The sequence below is a fragment of the Fistularia commersonii genome, chromosome 6 (genome assembly GCF_037954325.1).
Source record: "Fistularia commersonii isolate RoL2024-O1a breed Wild chromosome 6, RoL_Fcom_v1.0, whole genome shotgun sequence".
Lineage (NCBI taxonomy): Eukaryota > Metazoa > Chordata > Actinopteri > Syngnathiformes > Fistulariidae > Fistularia > Fistularia commersonii.
Window position 1 is genome coordinate 21,065,544 of NC_141289.1, and position 15,541 is coordinate 21,081,084.

Consider the following 15,541-nt stretch of genomic DNA (forward strand, 5'->3'; position numbering starts at 1 on the left):
CGGGTTCGAGCAGGTTGGAACGGGTGGAGAAAAGTGTCAGGGGTTCGAAGAGATGGAAGAACATCAGCCAGAAGGAGAGGAAAGCTGGAGGAGACACTGGGGAGATGATCCACAAACACTGACGACGACCAATAGACAGGAGGCAGAGCTGGAGGTGGCAGAAATGAAGATGCTGAGGTTCTCTTTGGGAGCGACCAGGATGGAGAGGATCAGGAAGGAGTCCATCAGAAGGACGACACATGCTAGATGTTCTGGACTCAGACTGAGAAGGTTGGGTCATAATAGTACATCTATTGGTGGACGGATGCTGGAAGTGGAGGTCTAGAGGAAGAACAAAGAGAAGATGGATGGATGTGGTGAGAGGAGAGGAGGATCCAGAGAACAGCGTGAGATGGAGAAGGTGGATTCACTGAGGACCCTGAAGGAAGAAGCCCAAAGGAGAAGAAGCAAAAGTGTTCGCGGTAATGCCGACATCGCCGGCTTTAATTTCACATGTTCCTGCTGTGTTACTTTACACGGAGCAAAGCTACCATTGCTTTTAAATCGTTTAAGGTCACAAGTGATTTTTTTTTTTTCGGATAATTTGTAGTAAAAAATTTCAAACCTAGTATTTAAAAGCAACTTTTACTTTTCTGGCGCAGCCTCTGCTCACACAGTAATGGTTCCTCTTTAATCCCAAACAGCTTTGGGTTATTTTCAATAACAAAAACAAGCTAAAAGTCTCCGCCCGACTTAAAACACGCACTCCTCTTCAGCGTCTTGCCAACCACAACTGAGCGGGTGCTTTGGTGGTGAGCGGGACCGAAGGGAATGATGGATGGGTTGAGTGGAAACAACAACACGAGGCTGGAGGAGGTCGGCGTGTTCGATTCCCTGCCGGAGATTTGGACGTCCGCCAGCTTCCTGCAGACAAAACACCAATTAAAATCATTAGCCCCGCAGCCCCGACGTGTGAATCTGGATCTGAACTACGACTGAACCTAAAAGATCCCTCCACTCTTACAAACAAGGAGACGCTTGTGAATTTTGAGCTTTTTTTTTTTTGGCGTGCGTTTTTGAAAACGTCGAGCGGTTTGTTGGCCGTCCCGGCCCCGGTGAGAAGGAAAACTTTACGAAGACGAATTCCGGGTGCGACCGCGCCTTTCGAGCGAAGACGGCGGCAGGTACTTTAGAAAATGAGTGAAAAAGGAGGCGGCTAATAATCCGCTTTTGGCTTCTATCCCCGGTCGTCGCCTCGGCCTCACAGCAGGAAGGACCTTTCTGTGTGGAGTTTGCAAGTTCTTCCCGAGTCTGCGAGGCTTTCCTCCCACCCTCCAAAAACATGCGTGTTTTTATTTGAAAAAAATGGGGAATAATTGCCCCGAACGAGTGAGCGAATGGTTGTTTGTGTATATTTGTGTCCCTGCCATGGACGGGCCACCGGTCCAGGGTGAACCCGGGAGAGGCTCCAGCTTCCCCGGCACCCGGAGGCCGGGATGAGCGGAAGAAGATGGATGGATTCTATGGATCTGACCTCAAGTCATTCGTTTTCAAATCACTCTTAGCTTTACAAAACAGCATCATGTAAGTGAAGCGAATACTTGCCCTCACCGTATGGTCTAGAGGACTCGCATGCCGGACGCCTGCGGCCGCCGCTGCCTCTCGCAGTCCTCCACGGTGTCGGGCAGCGGGACGCCGCCGGTCTCTGGGAGCAGCAGGCAGAGGCCGCAGCCCAGGGCCGGCCCGCTGCTGTACACCGCCATCGCTGCCAGGGAGATGTCGCCGTTGTGGGCGGGAGGCACCAGAGAGTTCAGCAGGCAGCCCACCCGGAAGCTCAGGTTCACCAGCGACATGCAGCGCTGTCTGGAGGGTCAGTCGGGCAGGTTATCGCCCGTGGGCGGAGCTTAATAATGGACGACGGGCGATTGCGGACGCGGTCACCTGACGACGGTGGGGAAGAGCTCGATGCTGTAGAGGGTGGAAATGAATATGGCTGCCAAAATGCAAAGTTTCCCCAGCAGAGCCAGGCTCATCACAAGCACCGGCTGACCTGGACAGACGGTTGGCGCACGGTGAACAGGACCAGGGGTTTGATGACGGACGGATTCAAAAGAGAAAACCCGACATCGGGCTGATTGTCGGAGCCTTTCTATCCACAGCTTGACGCCCCGGAAACGTAAAACGGCGCCCGACGCACGGCAGCTCATTATCATCTGGGCAAAAGCAGTCCGGACCAGATCCTGATCCGGCCCCTGCGGTAACCATCTTCCACTAAATACCAGTTACAGCCAGTTATCCACCAGTCTACCTGCAGTGGAAAGGATCTGTAGGCTTTTAGAGTTTCTCTGGCTCTTTTTAAGGTTAGTTTCCTTATTTTTTGTCTGGCCGATGTGTGTAAAGCTTACATTCCTCGTCTACCGAACGCTATGTTTATACGTCTAGCCTTCCGGGTGGTCTTTCAGGTTACTTTGTGGGCAGCGAAGGAAGCTGCGTGTCACTCACCGTGGCATCTGGACAGGAGGAGCGACAGGAAGCAGGCCGCTCCGCTCAGGAAGAGGGCGAGCATGCTGATTGGCCGGCGTCCCAAGCGAAGCAGCGGGACAAACAAACAGGGCGCTTCTGATAGGCCGGAGAAGAAGTGAGCGGAGTAAACATCCACACTGAACGAGCCGATGTTCATGCAGATGCCAAAGTAGGTCAACGCTGAAACCATGCTGCAGCGTGTCAGAGAGTCAGAGATCCAGAGGTCAAAGATTCTGGGGGTTCAGGGATCCAGATGCAAAAAGATTGTCACAATGCTAGGGTTCCTGGAGCCGAGGATTCACACCGTCAGAAATATAGATTCAAAAATTCAAGGCTCAGGAATCCGTGATTGAATTGAATCCAGTGGTTCTCAGGAGAGCCAAGGACTTCCATAGTGTGTCACCTTCATACTTTGGAATCAGAAACAGTTGCAGTCTCATAAGTGATTGACAGAAAACAAAACAGTCGACTGCACATTAAATCAGAGCAGTTGAGAATTACAAATGTTTTTTGTTGTCGTATTTTTGAGCTTGAAAAACGCATTTTGTTCTCAACTTAGCTTCATTAGCTTAGCTTTAATCAAATGCAAAACTGATTCAGAATTTCCCGACGGCAACAGACTTGTCAGTGAGCTAAAAGCACTGGCGGGGAGCTCAAGTACTTCCAAGTGCTATTTCTAAAGGAGTACATGCTTATCTAACTGGAGAAATGTTATGGCTAAATGATCTGCGTCCTTTTCAAAATATCGTTATCCAAAAAACAATGCAGTCATTTTCTTTCAAACTGGACGCTCTGTGTTTACCTTGTGACTTATTAACTCTTAACTCGGTGTGTGAAAGAGATCGAGGGAAGAAAATAAGAAATCCTCACAATAGAGGTGAAAAACCAACGGTGGTTGTCATTGTTGTTCTATACTGACCTTTACTAAACACCACAAATGTCTTGTTGAATTATTTTTTTCTCAAGAACAAACACTTCAAGTTAATGTTCTCTGAAAGTCATAAATACATATATGTGATGTCATTTCAGGCTGCATAAAGGATGATGGACTTCCCGTCTTTCCATCGCCTGAAATGCGTTTCAGATTTCCGTGTCTGTCAAAGAAACCCTCTCAAACATGGATCCTCAGTACTATCGCAGTTTACTGACATGCTAATCGGCCAGATCTCATCGCTGGTTCCTGCGCAGGCTGCGGTTTGGCCAAAGATCACCTCATGTAATATTAAAACACTAGTTTGTGGTGCATTCATGTGCATCTCACAAACCTGTCACTCATTGACCGCCTCTACAAGCCGCTCCTACTGGAAATCAGATTTGAATTCCCGCTTTCGCTTCAATTTCAAGAAATTTCATTCAAAATCCTGAAAATAATGAATTATAATTCGGTAAAACATGTTCCGATAAGTTTAAACATTTTCCAATTTCATTAAACGGACACTAGCGACCCTGGGATTATTTTGTACGAAATAAATGGAGTGATTTATGACAGAGGTGGGAGAGTGCAGGGGACGAGTGGGACTGTTGTGACATTACAGGGCAAACGGCTTTTCTGCAAGTGCTCCATCTAACCTTTGGTTTGACGGGTTGCCGAGCTCAGTGGAAGAACCACAGACATCAGCCTGGGGAGTGCAGCGCCTCTATGGAAGCGTATCATGATCAGAATACCGAGTAAAATGAATTTAGCCCTGCAAATTGTTATCAAACTGCAATTAGAAAAGTCAAATTTGAAAATGAAAAGGCATTAGCATTTTCAAAATATGGCTGCAAACTTTGCAGTTTCTTCTTGAGGTGGCACATATTATGACCATTAAAAAGAACCGCTGGTCATGTCCCACCCTGAAAAAAGCGACAGAGATGGATGGCGATCCCAAGCGGTGCAGGACAGAGACGTCCCTGGCCGACCTTCTTCTTAGAAGGTTGTTTGGCCACTTGAATAGGTCTCACACTGCTGCCCACCTGCCTCTGGTTAGCATGGCGCTCCCTAACGCTGTCATGCTAATCTTACGGTTACAGAATTGCGGTTAAACGACTTTGGATCATTTCGGGATCGGATGCCTGAGCAGATGATGGAGAGCTTGGCTGAATTCTCTGCCGTTACCAACGACGTCGCCCCCGCTAACCTCATCTCAGCCCCTCAACAAGCCGTTGAGGCGGCGCCTGAAACGTGTTTGTTGCTATATATTCATTATTGCTACGTATTCTGCAGAGGTGGTGGTGGAGGGACTGCAGCCATCCCTGCTGACACCTGGCAAGAGGCGGGATACGCCCTGGACCTGGAGACGCTTCTATTTATTCTCCAGGCCAAAGGGAATGTGTTGCCCGCTGAACAACAGTGGCTCCAACACATGACTTTATTCAAGCCAGAATGGGTTTTTGAAAAGAGAGGGAGGGTCATGCAGCGGTCGAGGGTCTTGGTGTGATTCTGGGGATCGAAGCCTGTCGAACAGAGCATTTTCATGGCCTCAGTTTGGCTTGAGTCTTACAGGTCCTCACAACTGGCTAGATCTGACTATCTAACTAGAAATAAAAGTGATTGTAAGTGGGACTTTAAGTGTGTGAGTCTGGTGGGGCGTCACCCAGTCTTGACTTCTGGGATGGCCGGGAGACGCCCCGTTTCCATTAGTCGCTCGTACTCACTATGCTAACACCTGATCGTGGCTAATCATGTTGTGCTAAATATTATCACACTGAGCTAATTCCTGTTTTTCTCTCTCACTGGAACATATCCAGGACCTCGATACCAGAGAGATGCTACAACTAATACGTCCCGTTGCCAATGATAATGTTTGGTCTCACTGACTTTGGCCTTTCCGACCTCTGCTGCTGCTGCTGAAATGTTTGGAAAGTCGCCTTCAGAAGCCCTTTCTTCTACACCGGGCTTTATCTTATTAACTCAGGTGAGTTTCATTCATGCAGGCTGACAGGCTTGACATTATCATCTCATGGCTAAAAGGTAATCGGGTTGTGGTTAAAGGTTGATCAGCGTATCCACGTGAGCTTGGTTGCTGCAAATGGAATTTGCCATTGTTCACCTCCTGCCTACACATTTTGACCTGAGAGCTGCTAGAAAGACAGATAAACCAGCCCGTGTCCACCGTGTATCTTTCTTCATTGAATCCTTTCCCTCACATATCAACAGAGTGAAACTGCAAGGAGATAGGGAGGGCGTTTGTGTGTGGTTTATCAATAATATTGCACAACAAAGTCTACATATCGGGAAACCCTACAAAAACAACATTTCAAACATGCAGCCTACAGAAATATAGAGATATTTCGTTTTGAATTTCTAGCGTAATGCCAACTTGAAAAAAGCCAAGAGAATTCCCCTAAAATACTACATACCGGTGATCGTCTTCATGATATGACGTTTGTTTTCAAATGACTTTCGATGACAAGTCACTCAGAAACTCACAGACAAAATCAGCATTTGTGTTGCAGCTCGTTCACTAACAAACAACAACGGTAATAGAAAGTATGTTAATCAAAGTGCTGCATGAGAAGACGGGCAAAGGACACGCATTCGTTTGCTCTGTCTGTCCTGTTAGCAAGGGACGTTAAAGGCTTCAAATGAACCTACTGTGTGCTTTTGGACTTTAGCAGGAACTCCGAGAAAACCTATGTGGACACAAGGAGAAGATGGGCCTCTATCAGGGTGGAACTAGGAACCTTCTTACTGTGAGGTGGAGGATCCAACCACTGTGCTGCCAAAGAAACGAAACCCAACACAACAACACCACTCCGGACTCATAAGCAGTGGCAAACAAGTGGTTCTTCAGCTGTTCTTCAACATGGATTAATATCTCCACCTGCTTTAATGGCAAGACAGGCGCGGTCTTCACCATGTTTCTTAGGTGGCCTGATGGGTCCAGCGATGATCAGAAGACAAGAGTGGCTGATACTTTAACAGCAGCTCGGCAGCAACCACGTTCAAGTGTATCCAATCAATCTGGGTTTTAAGGAAGGAACAGCTACAGATCGTCTGCATAGCAGTGAACGTTGATTTGAAATGAGTGTAGAATCTGTCCCACGGGTACCGTGTTTAACCCCGTGGAACCACATAACTCCCAGGGCTCAGAGAGGGTAAAGTTCAACAGAAGACTGTACCGTCTCTAGGACAGCATTAGTGGACCTGAAGTGAGACGCCAAAAAAGTTCCAACAATACGTGACGATAAGCGTCCGAAAAGGTCCAACCGTAGCCGCCTTTACTGTGTGAAAACTCTGCAGTTACTGACTTTGTACATACTGTGGTGAAAATGTTTCCGTTCCGCTGCGAGCCCTTGAAATCCCTCGGTGGCGCAGCAGGCCGGAAGAGCGTGGCCCTCTTCGTTGGTCCGTTTCTCACTAATTCTGTCCATCAAACTGCCGACCAGTGGCCGCAATAGCTTTTTTTAAAATGTGCAGTCCAGAAGAAGTGTCTAGCCAGGGGACGGGCATGGGAGGTCCACCAATCACCGAGCATCTACGTCACATGAGTTCCTACGGTACCGTAAGAAGACCTCGCCTTGGAGTAGGAGCTACGACTGTTCCAGGACCAGAAGCTCTTGGTCCCAACGGGCAAGATAAGATGGAGGATCACTCTGAGTCCACGGCACGCTGCAAAACATTCGCCGCCTTTTCCACTGAACAACGTCTTTTAGATGGGTCACTTTTTTTACAATACACAAAAACAATGCTTATAAAAACACTAATATCGTTCTATCTACCTGGACTATAGCTTATATGAGGCATATTTACTGCTCTTTCACTAAATATGTTTCATGACCACACAAGAAGAGACAAACAAAACACGCCCACACACACACACACACACACACACACACACACACACACACACACACGTTACCTGTTGGAAAACAATAATTCTTATCAGCTGACCTAGCACCAAAGTAAAAGCGCCAGAGAATAACTGTAACGTACAACTTTTAATTGGATCTAATTCTTAGTCACCCTCAAAACTACGACGACTACCACTAATGACAAGAGGAAGAAGAAGAAGGAGAAGAAAGAAAGATATTAATGGAAACACTCTTTCAGTGACTGTTACATTCATTACTTCAGCCTGTCATTCCCTGCTGTTTACACCCCAGGAGGCACAGTGGCCTCAACATTCCTTTCATTACCAGACTCTTTCCCTTCTCTTTCCCTTTCTCTGAGGAAAAGTAGACCAGAACTAAAATAAGCTGAATCTCAAACGTTTAATTATAAGTCATTAAATTAGATTAGACTAGTAACAATTAATCACTATAAAACTGTATCCAGCTCAACTTATTAAAAGCTATTAAAAGGTATGAAATCAACTTTTTTAAGCTACTAACCAGGAAGTAATTTTCGGTACCTGCATGAGGCACAACACATATGTTTGCAGAAACATCGCCAGATAGCACTGATGTCCCAGGAGAAAACCGCCGTGTTTTCTCTCGTATCTAAGAATAACATCTTCCATGACGGAGTCTGATTTCCAGTGATTCCAATCCCAATCAAATTCAATTTAATTTCAAGAATCACTCTAATGTGATGACACTAGAGACATTTACAGCCATATCTGGCCAATCAGTGACTGCCACGTTCAAACGGCGAAGAAGTCTTTCCATTAGCATCTACCTCCAACCGTGTTGTAGGACCGGATCTGGTCTGAGGACTGGCCAAAAGCCACCGGGAACAAAAATGCTCCCAGAAATGCCCGGAGTGGCATTTATCACTTCCAGTATCATGGCAACACAAGATGCCTGTTGAACAATCAAGAAGTTTGAGTAGCTCTAAAAGATGAATGAAACCCCACTCTGAGGTTTCACTGGGTGGGAATGTCATTTCTAGACCTCTAACAGCACTTAGTATCAACACGTAGACCGTTATGTTTGCCAAATGTGAACAACATGTCCCAGTCTCCATTACTCTGGCCGCTCGCTCTATCGTTCCTTCCCTTTCTGCTTGGTGGTGCTTAGCCGGTTCCTCTAAACTTGGCTAATTTAAGACAAACAAATTGTGTCCACGTCGGCATTTGGCTGTTGTTAGTGTTTTCTAATAATCCGGTGTGGATCAGACAAAAACATCCCAATAAGTCTTGGAGATTTGGTCCACTTGTGGCCCCACTCAGTATCTGTCCGTGCCACAAGTGACAGAATACCAATTATTCACATTCTGTATCCTGTATCCTTTTTCACTGTCACGTCTACTCACGTCAGCGTACATCACATTGACTGTAGAGATTTGTTGTTGAGGTCTCAGAAAATAGGATCCAGTGATGACGGTGTCAGACTGGGATTGATAAGAACACCGACCACATAACTAAGGTCTTCTTGATTCAACCTTTTCTAGAATTCCGAAAAAGGTAAGACCGCAAATACTCATAGAACAGCATAATTGTGCAGATATTAGAGAACAAATGAGAAAAGATCACACTTCTGAGGTATCAGCTGAATTAAAAATATCAGAGTTGTTCTGAAAAAATGACAGTGTTGTGAGTTCATGGATTTTAGACTCTCTATTCTGTCTTTACAAATTACAACTTAACTGTAGAAATATTAGCATTTAATCCTCAATAAATGCACGTTTTGTTCCATGTAGTCATTTTTGGTAAGTGGTATTGCTTGTTTTGGACTTTTATCAATCACTCTTAAACATTTTGCTTTCGTGGCTGAGGATGTCCTACCTTATGTAACTCATAATTGCCAGGCGCAGCAGGACGATGGGATGTCTAAGGTGGGATAAGTCTAAGGGGTTGTTTCCTGGAGGCGGCTCTTCCCTCTGAGCCTCCGTGGCCTTTTGTAGGTCGGACCAGGGGGAGTCCAGCAGCTACCAACATGCACACAGAGGAACGGGATCACAAACATACACGTTCTACGTATAACTCTCTACGTATTACAATCAGGCAAAGCTACCAGGTCCAGACACTGCTTGTCAGCCAGGCTGTTGTTGCAGTAATGTTCCAGGACCTCCGTCCTCCTCATCAGCATCAGCCAGCGAGGAGACTCTGGGATTGATCTGGGGAAACCATGAAACGTACCAACGTACTGATTCATTTAAAGGCTGTTTGTGAGTGTGCGGCTCTTTTGACGTACAGGAAAAGAGGCAAGCAGATGAGCTGTGGCAGGCCGAGTGTCAGGTGTAGCTGCCACCAGGTGGGGCTGAGCCAGGCCAGCAGGGCGCCGCCCATCATCCCCAAACTGAAGCAGAATGGCAGGAAGGCCGGCGGCCAGAGGCGGGAAGCAGGCAGCGTCCACTCCACCGCTACGACACACATTTTTAAAGGTAGATCACAACAAACATATGCCATCGGGTCGAGACAACGTTAACAGCAGGCCAACATACACCGTGAACGACAGGCCGGCCAAGACTGTTTGTGTCGGCTTGTAAACACCTCAGGTCGGGTAAGAACATACACATTGTTGTTGAAGAATCTCCTGAACCCGCTGCTGATTCTCAACAAATCAGAGCAATGAACACACTTTGGGTTGGTTTGTTAATCCATGTATAAAAAAAACAAACACTTTTCATTCCCAAACAGACATTTGGGTTTCAAAAGTTCAAATTAAAAGGGTTCTTTGTGATTCGTGAACTCGAATCGTTGACTTGAATTCCAAACATCCATTCTTACCGAGACTGAAGGAGCAGATGTGGATGCAGCAGCAACAGATGCCGGTCATGCAGCGCACGGCGAGGAAGAGCAGGGGCTGAGGAAGAATGGCGGGCAGCAGGCCACACAGGGCGTGCACACAAACGCACACAAGCAGGACCGGACGCTTCCCGTACCTGCGCGCACACCAACATGAATAAGCAGCCGCAGAAACTAAACCGAACTGAAATTCGAAAGTATGGCGACGGCGCGGGTAGCCACGTGGCACGCCGTACCGGTCCGACAGAGCTCCGCCAGCCAAGGAGCCCAGAAGGAGACCCAGGGTGAAGACCATCTGACTGTACGACAACCAGCCGGTCCAGCCACACACTGACTGACACACACAGGGACACATGTCAATCACCCCGGCCAGGTGTTTCATTGAAATGAAGAGAGAAATACAGCAGTAGCTTTTGTGTTTTGGATCGGAATCACAGACCACTTTTGAAGACTCTCATCGCTGAAGTTAAAAACTCGGATTTGATAAAAATGCGAAAATTCCAAGCAAACTGTCGTAGTCCTTGGTTTTCATCTACATCCTCACAGATTTATATATGTTTTGTCATGTATTAACAGTTTTGAAAAGTCTACTCCAAAATCCATTCTGGTGACAAGCTACGACACGACCAGACAACAAATGGAGCGCACAGTAAAACGGCACAAATACTTTGAAACTGTGATCAAACTGAGACTCTGAAAAAAAAAAAAAAAAATTTTAAAATGCAGGTCGAGATGAAGATTATGAAAGAGTTGCCCTGTTTAGTATGCTAATCGGCTAAACTAAATTCCAAGGTAGGACGATAGCGACAAAATGTCGTTTAAAGTTTAGACAAAATGGGTTAATATTAACAACGCGGTGTCTCATTAACACACTTTGTTATATCATTTCCCGTCATTCCGCCCCACAAGTACGGCTGCACCTGCTGTCAACACCGCGAATTAATGGGGAAACAACAACAACAACAACAACAACAACAACAACAACAACAACAACAACAACAAACAGACAATCACTCACGTCCCGCTTCCGGGTTAATGGCGCCCAATTATCCTCACGCTCTGATTGGTTCCCGCACGACGGCTCCGCGCGAGACGCCGTGCGGTTGTCATGGCGACAATCCGCCTCGGCGACAGCTGCGGCGAAAAGGTCGAGGAAGAAAAGGACGGCGGTGAAGAAGAAGAGCAGCCCGAGGCGCCAGTACACTGCCAGCTGCAGCGGAGACATGGCGGCGGATCCTCGCCGGGAGAGTGAACTTTCATCCGGACGCTCCCTCCCCGCCCCCGCGGCGCGGGCGGAGCTCACGCCGAGGAGACGCGCTCCGTGCACGGCGTGTGTCGACGGGCGACCACCCGCAGAGCTGCTCGCTTACGTTACATTACATTACATTACATTACATTACATTACATTACATGGCATTTGGCAGACGCTTTTATCCAAAGCGACTTACAATAGAGGACATAGGGGCTGCAAATTCATATTTCATCCTTCATTATATTCCTTATTCTTCCTCCTTTCTACTATTATCTATTACTGTTATGTTGTTTTTTACTTGAAACTCTGGCACTCATCTCATCTCATCTCATCTCATCTCATCTCATCTCAAATACACTTGCAAATACACGATGCACAGGAAATATACAGAACAGTAAGCTTGAGTTAGTAAGTTTTTTGTTTGTTTGTTTGTTTTTTTGACAAAGACATACACAAACATACACACACACACACACACACTGCATAGCCTTACTTGGTGCCTAACCTGATCTGGGGCATCAGCGCTTGTTTGCTTTGTGCACGAAATTTAGATCAACGCCATCCACCTGTTTATATGTTTAGCTTCCTGCTAAACTTACACCATTCATTCTTGTTGTTTTTTTATATGCACAAAATATTGCAGAGAGTCACACATGTTGGGGTTTAGTTGATGCTTGTGTTCTGTGTGAGTTTAGCGTTTGCAGGATGTGGGTTTAGCTGGAACTGAGGAGAGCCCTGAGTTGTATTAAGAATAAGAATAAGAACAACTTTATTTATCGCAAAGGAAATTGTTGTGCCAGAGTTTCAAGCAAAAACATAACAGTAATAGATAAGAGTAGGAAGGAGGGAGAATAAGAAATACAATGAAATATAAATTGTCTTAACTGTTAACTACAAAGATTTGAAGATTTATTATTCACATTATTATTGCAGCCTTGCAGCCAGTTATTGCAGGCTTGTGTGGCGCGAAGGTGCCCAACTACAGCTTCTGCTCATGAAATAGACGTTTTACCTTTTTACCAAGAGTTTCCAGGACATATGGTGTGAGATGCTGAGGTTCTCTTTGGGAGCGACCAGGATGGAGAGGATCAGGAATGAGTCCATCGGAGGGACGACACATGCTAGATGTTCTGGACTTAGACTAATGGTTGGGTCATGGACTGAGGAAGGAGAGTAAAGATATCGGTAGACGGATGCTGGAATTGGAGGTCTAGAGGAAGAACAAAGAGAAGATGGATGGACGTGGTGACAGAAGATATGAAGGTAGTTGGTGTGAGAGAGGAGGATCCAGAGAATAGGGTGAGATGGAGAAGGTGGATTCACTGTGGAGACCCTGAAGGGAAAAGACCAACGGAGAAGAAGATGTATATGAAATATGACATATTCTCCATTCCTACACCTCTGATAAATCCTTGCCTTTTACTTCTTTTTAAATGGTTTCATGTTCGTACATTACTTATCCCCACATTCTAACTGCTCCATGGGCGAGAGGTGTCAAAAATAAGAATTAATATATATATATATTATCGTTCTTAATATTAGTATAGTAAAATGTCAAATGGGAAATGTTCCTCTCAAATACGAACATTTGTAGAATCATCAAAAAAGGGAAAAAGGGGTTGTATGTGTTTTTTTGGAGCTTGAATGATCAGCTTAGCATGGGGGATGATGTCATCATTCATTCATTCATTGTCAGTCCATTACTCCTGCACAGATAGATAGATAGATAGATAGATAGATAGATAGATAGATAGATAGATAGATAGATAGATAGATAGATAGATAGATAGATAGATAGATAGATAGATAGATAGATAGATAGATAGATAGATAGATAGATAGATAGATAGATAGATTGATTGATTATATTGAAGTATACTAGATTTGGCTATTTTATATGGGTTGTTTTAAATGATTAAGTGGGTAAAAGGACTCCAAATGAGAAAGTGAAACCTTTGAAAGTATTAAATGTTTGGACGGACATGTTGCCACCGAGTCCTGTAGTTGCGGCTTGTCACCAGCAGGGGGCGCTGTAAGCCTGTTTAACTGTTTAACTCTGCACGTCCATAACTCTTAAATATAATAATTCTGCACTGGATGTGAGTGAAAAGAAATGTTATCCGTCTTGGACTTCAAATATTAATTTCCTTTTGTGAAATTTCGATTCCCCTCCATTCATTGCTCACTTCTCTCCAAAAGAATTTGGAAATAAAAGGAGAAGTTGTAGAGTTCTACTTTGATTCATTGATTCGTTTTGTGCAGACCCTTCAGGAAATACACTTTTGCGTCGAGATATCTCTTTTAAATCTCCTCCTTAGAATCGGAAACACAAATGCACATTTTGTCAGTGACTTGAAACGGTTTTGAGTGAAATTCCCCGAACCACATGAATCAACCTGGATGTTAAAAGTTTCTCGGGATTAGAATTGTTTCAGTCAGACTTAATGTTTCTGAAAGGCTCCTTTGGGATCCGCAACTTCAGCTTTCATGTGTGGTTTCCTCAAAAGTCCAGGCCATACGGAGGCAGCTGCTGCATCATCTCGCTGAGGTTTGATGTCTACAGAGCTGCATCTTAGCGTTTTCTCTTTAATTATTCATCTTGAAAAAGAGTCAACCTTTTGGGGAGGATTTCTGCATTCCTCCCCACGGGCTGTTCATTTCCAGATTGCTTAGGTTGATTTCTTTTTTGCTTCAAATTTTCTCAAAAATATGTGTTTACTGTATGTCTTGAACGGTTTGATGAAGTGACCAATGACATGACGATGAATTTTATTATTATTATTATTATTATTATTATAGTGAGTTCGTCTCCAAGTTTCCGCTCATGTTCCCGTTAAAAGACAAGTTCAGGTGATTAATGCTAATTTATGCTTCATACCCAGCAAAGGTCACATGCGCCCCTCCGCCCCCCAAAAAAGGGAACTGTCCCAAGGCGTGACTCGAAAGCATATTTGCATCATTTGTCATTCTTGCGGGGACATTAACTGACCCACATCTGGCTCCCGTGTCCAGGGAGGCAGCGGTCAGGAGAAATCCCCTGCTGCTGTTGTTACCACTGTGCAGCATCTGGAAAATCTATCTGGCTGTAATTGGGGGCAAAATTGCAGAGAGCAAATAAGAACAAGCAGGAAAAACAGGAATTGACTTTCAGCTTCAAGCGCTCACCTAAACCAATTCTTTTGGTACGGTCGGGGCTTTTGATTTCTTCTTTTTAAGAGTTTTGTTCCGATAAAAAATACTAAAGCCATTCCTCCGATCGGACAAGCGAACTTGTTTTATCAATCAATCGATTACTTTATAATAAATGACTTGAAAAGTACAAGAAGTCAATGAACTGTTGTTTCAATCATGATGATAATCCTACATAATGTCATGATTATATCATCGTTATTATTAACAATGTCATTATTGAACCATGGGGGTTGATTTGGTCATTTTATTGGTTTATTATAATGGTTTCTTTTTGTTTTTGTCTTTTTGGTTGTGTATTCTCACCCTTGCTGTTTTTTTTTCCTCTCATTCTGTTGTCTGTCCTTATCCTTCTGTCTTTTAGATGTCTTCGTATGTATTTTTACATTTACATGTATTTATCTTTATGTATTTATCTTTATCATTTTTCCCTCCCATTCTCTTGTCTGTCCTTATCATTACATTACATTACATTGCATTTGGCAGACGCTTTTATCCAAAGCGACTTACAATAGATATCAATAGATATCTATACAATAGATATTACAATACTTATCCTTCTGTCTTTTAAATGTCTTTGTCTTTATCTTTGCACCCATATTTATCGATAATGTAACGGTTGAAAGAATATCAACCAAGTCTTGTCTCGTATCTCCCTGGTGACCTCCGGCATCTTCCAGTCCACCTCATCACCAGGAAGGACCAGAGCATTTTATTTTTAAGATAAGATAAGATAAGATAAGATAAGATAAGATAAGATAAGATAAGATAAGATAAGATAAGAACAACTTTATTTATCCCGAAGGAAATTGTTGTGCCAGAGTTTCAAGCAAAAACATAACAATAATAGATAATAGTAGGAAGGAGGGAGAATAAGAAATACAATAAAATATAAAGTGTCAAAGTTAAGGCTATCAAGTGTTTTAAGGTCTTAAGTACAAAGATTTGAAGATTCCCTGCAGCTGAAGGAAGAGGAATTAAAAAG

The 15,541-nt window shown here is 44.5% G+C and overlaps 1 protein-coding gene across 1 annotated transcript; it reads right to left on the minus strand.

The window, feature by feature from the left end:
• Window positions 1-582: 582 nt before the first annotated feature.
• On the minus strand, window positions 583-11,340 carry LOC147233662 (solute carrier family 22 member 13). Its single transcript, XM_086148681.1, has 10 exons — window positions 11,134-11,340; window positions 10,352-10,449; window positions 10,098-10,252; window positions 9,562-9,730; window positions 9,382-9,484; window positions 9,153-9,295; window positions 2,482-2,693; window positions 1,921-2,029; window positions 1,591-1,842; window positions 583-903 (listed from the first exon to the last, which is right to left on the minus strand). The coding sequence occupies exons 1-9, from the start codon at window positions 11,338-11,340 to the stop codon at window positions 1,599-1,601; spliced, it is 1,440 nt and encodes a 479-aa protein (XP_086004807.1). The 3' UTR covers window positions 583-903; window positions 1,591-1,598.
• Window positions 11,341-15,541: the final 4,201 nt, after the last annotated feature.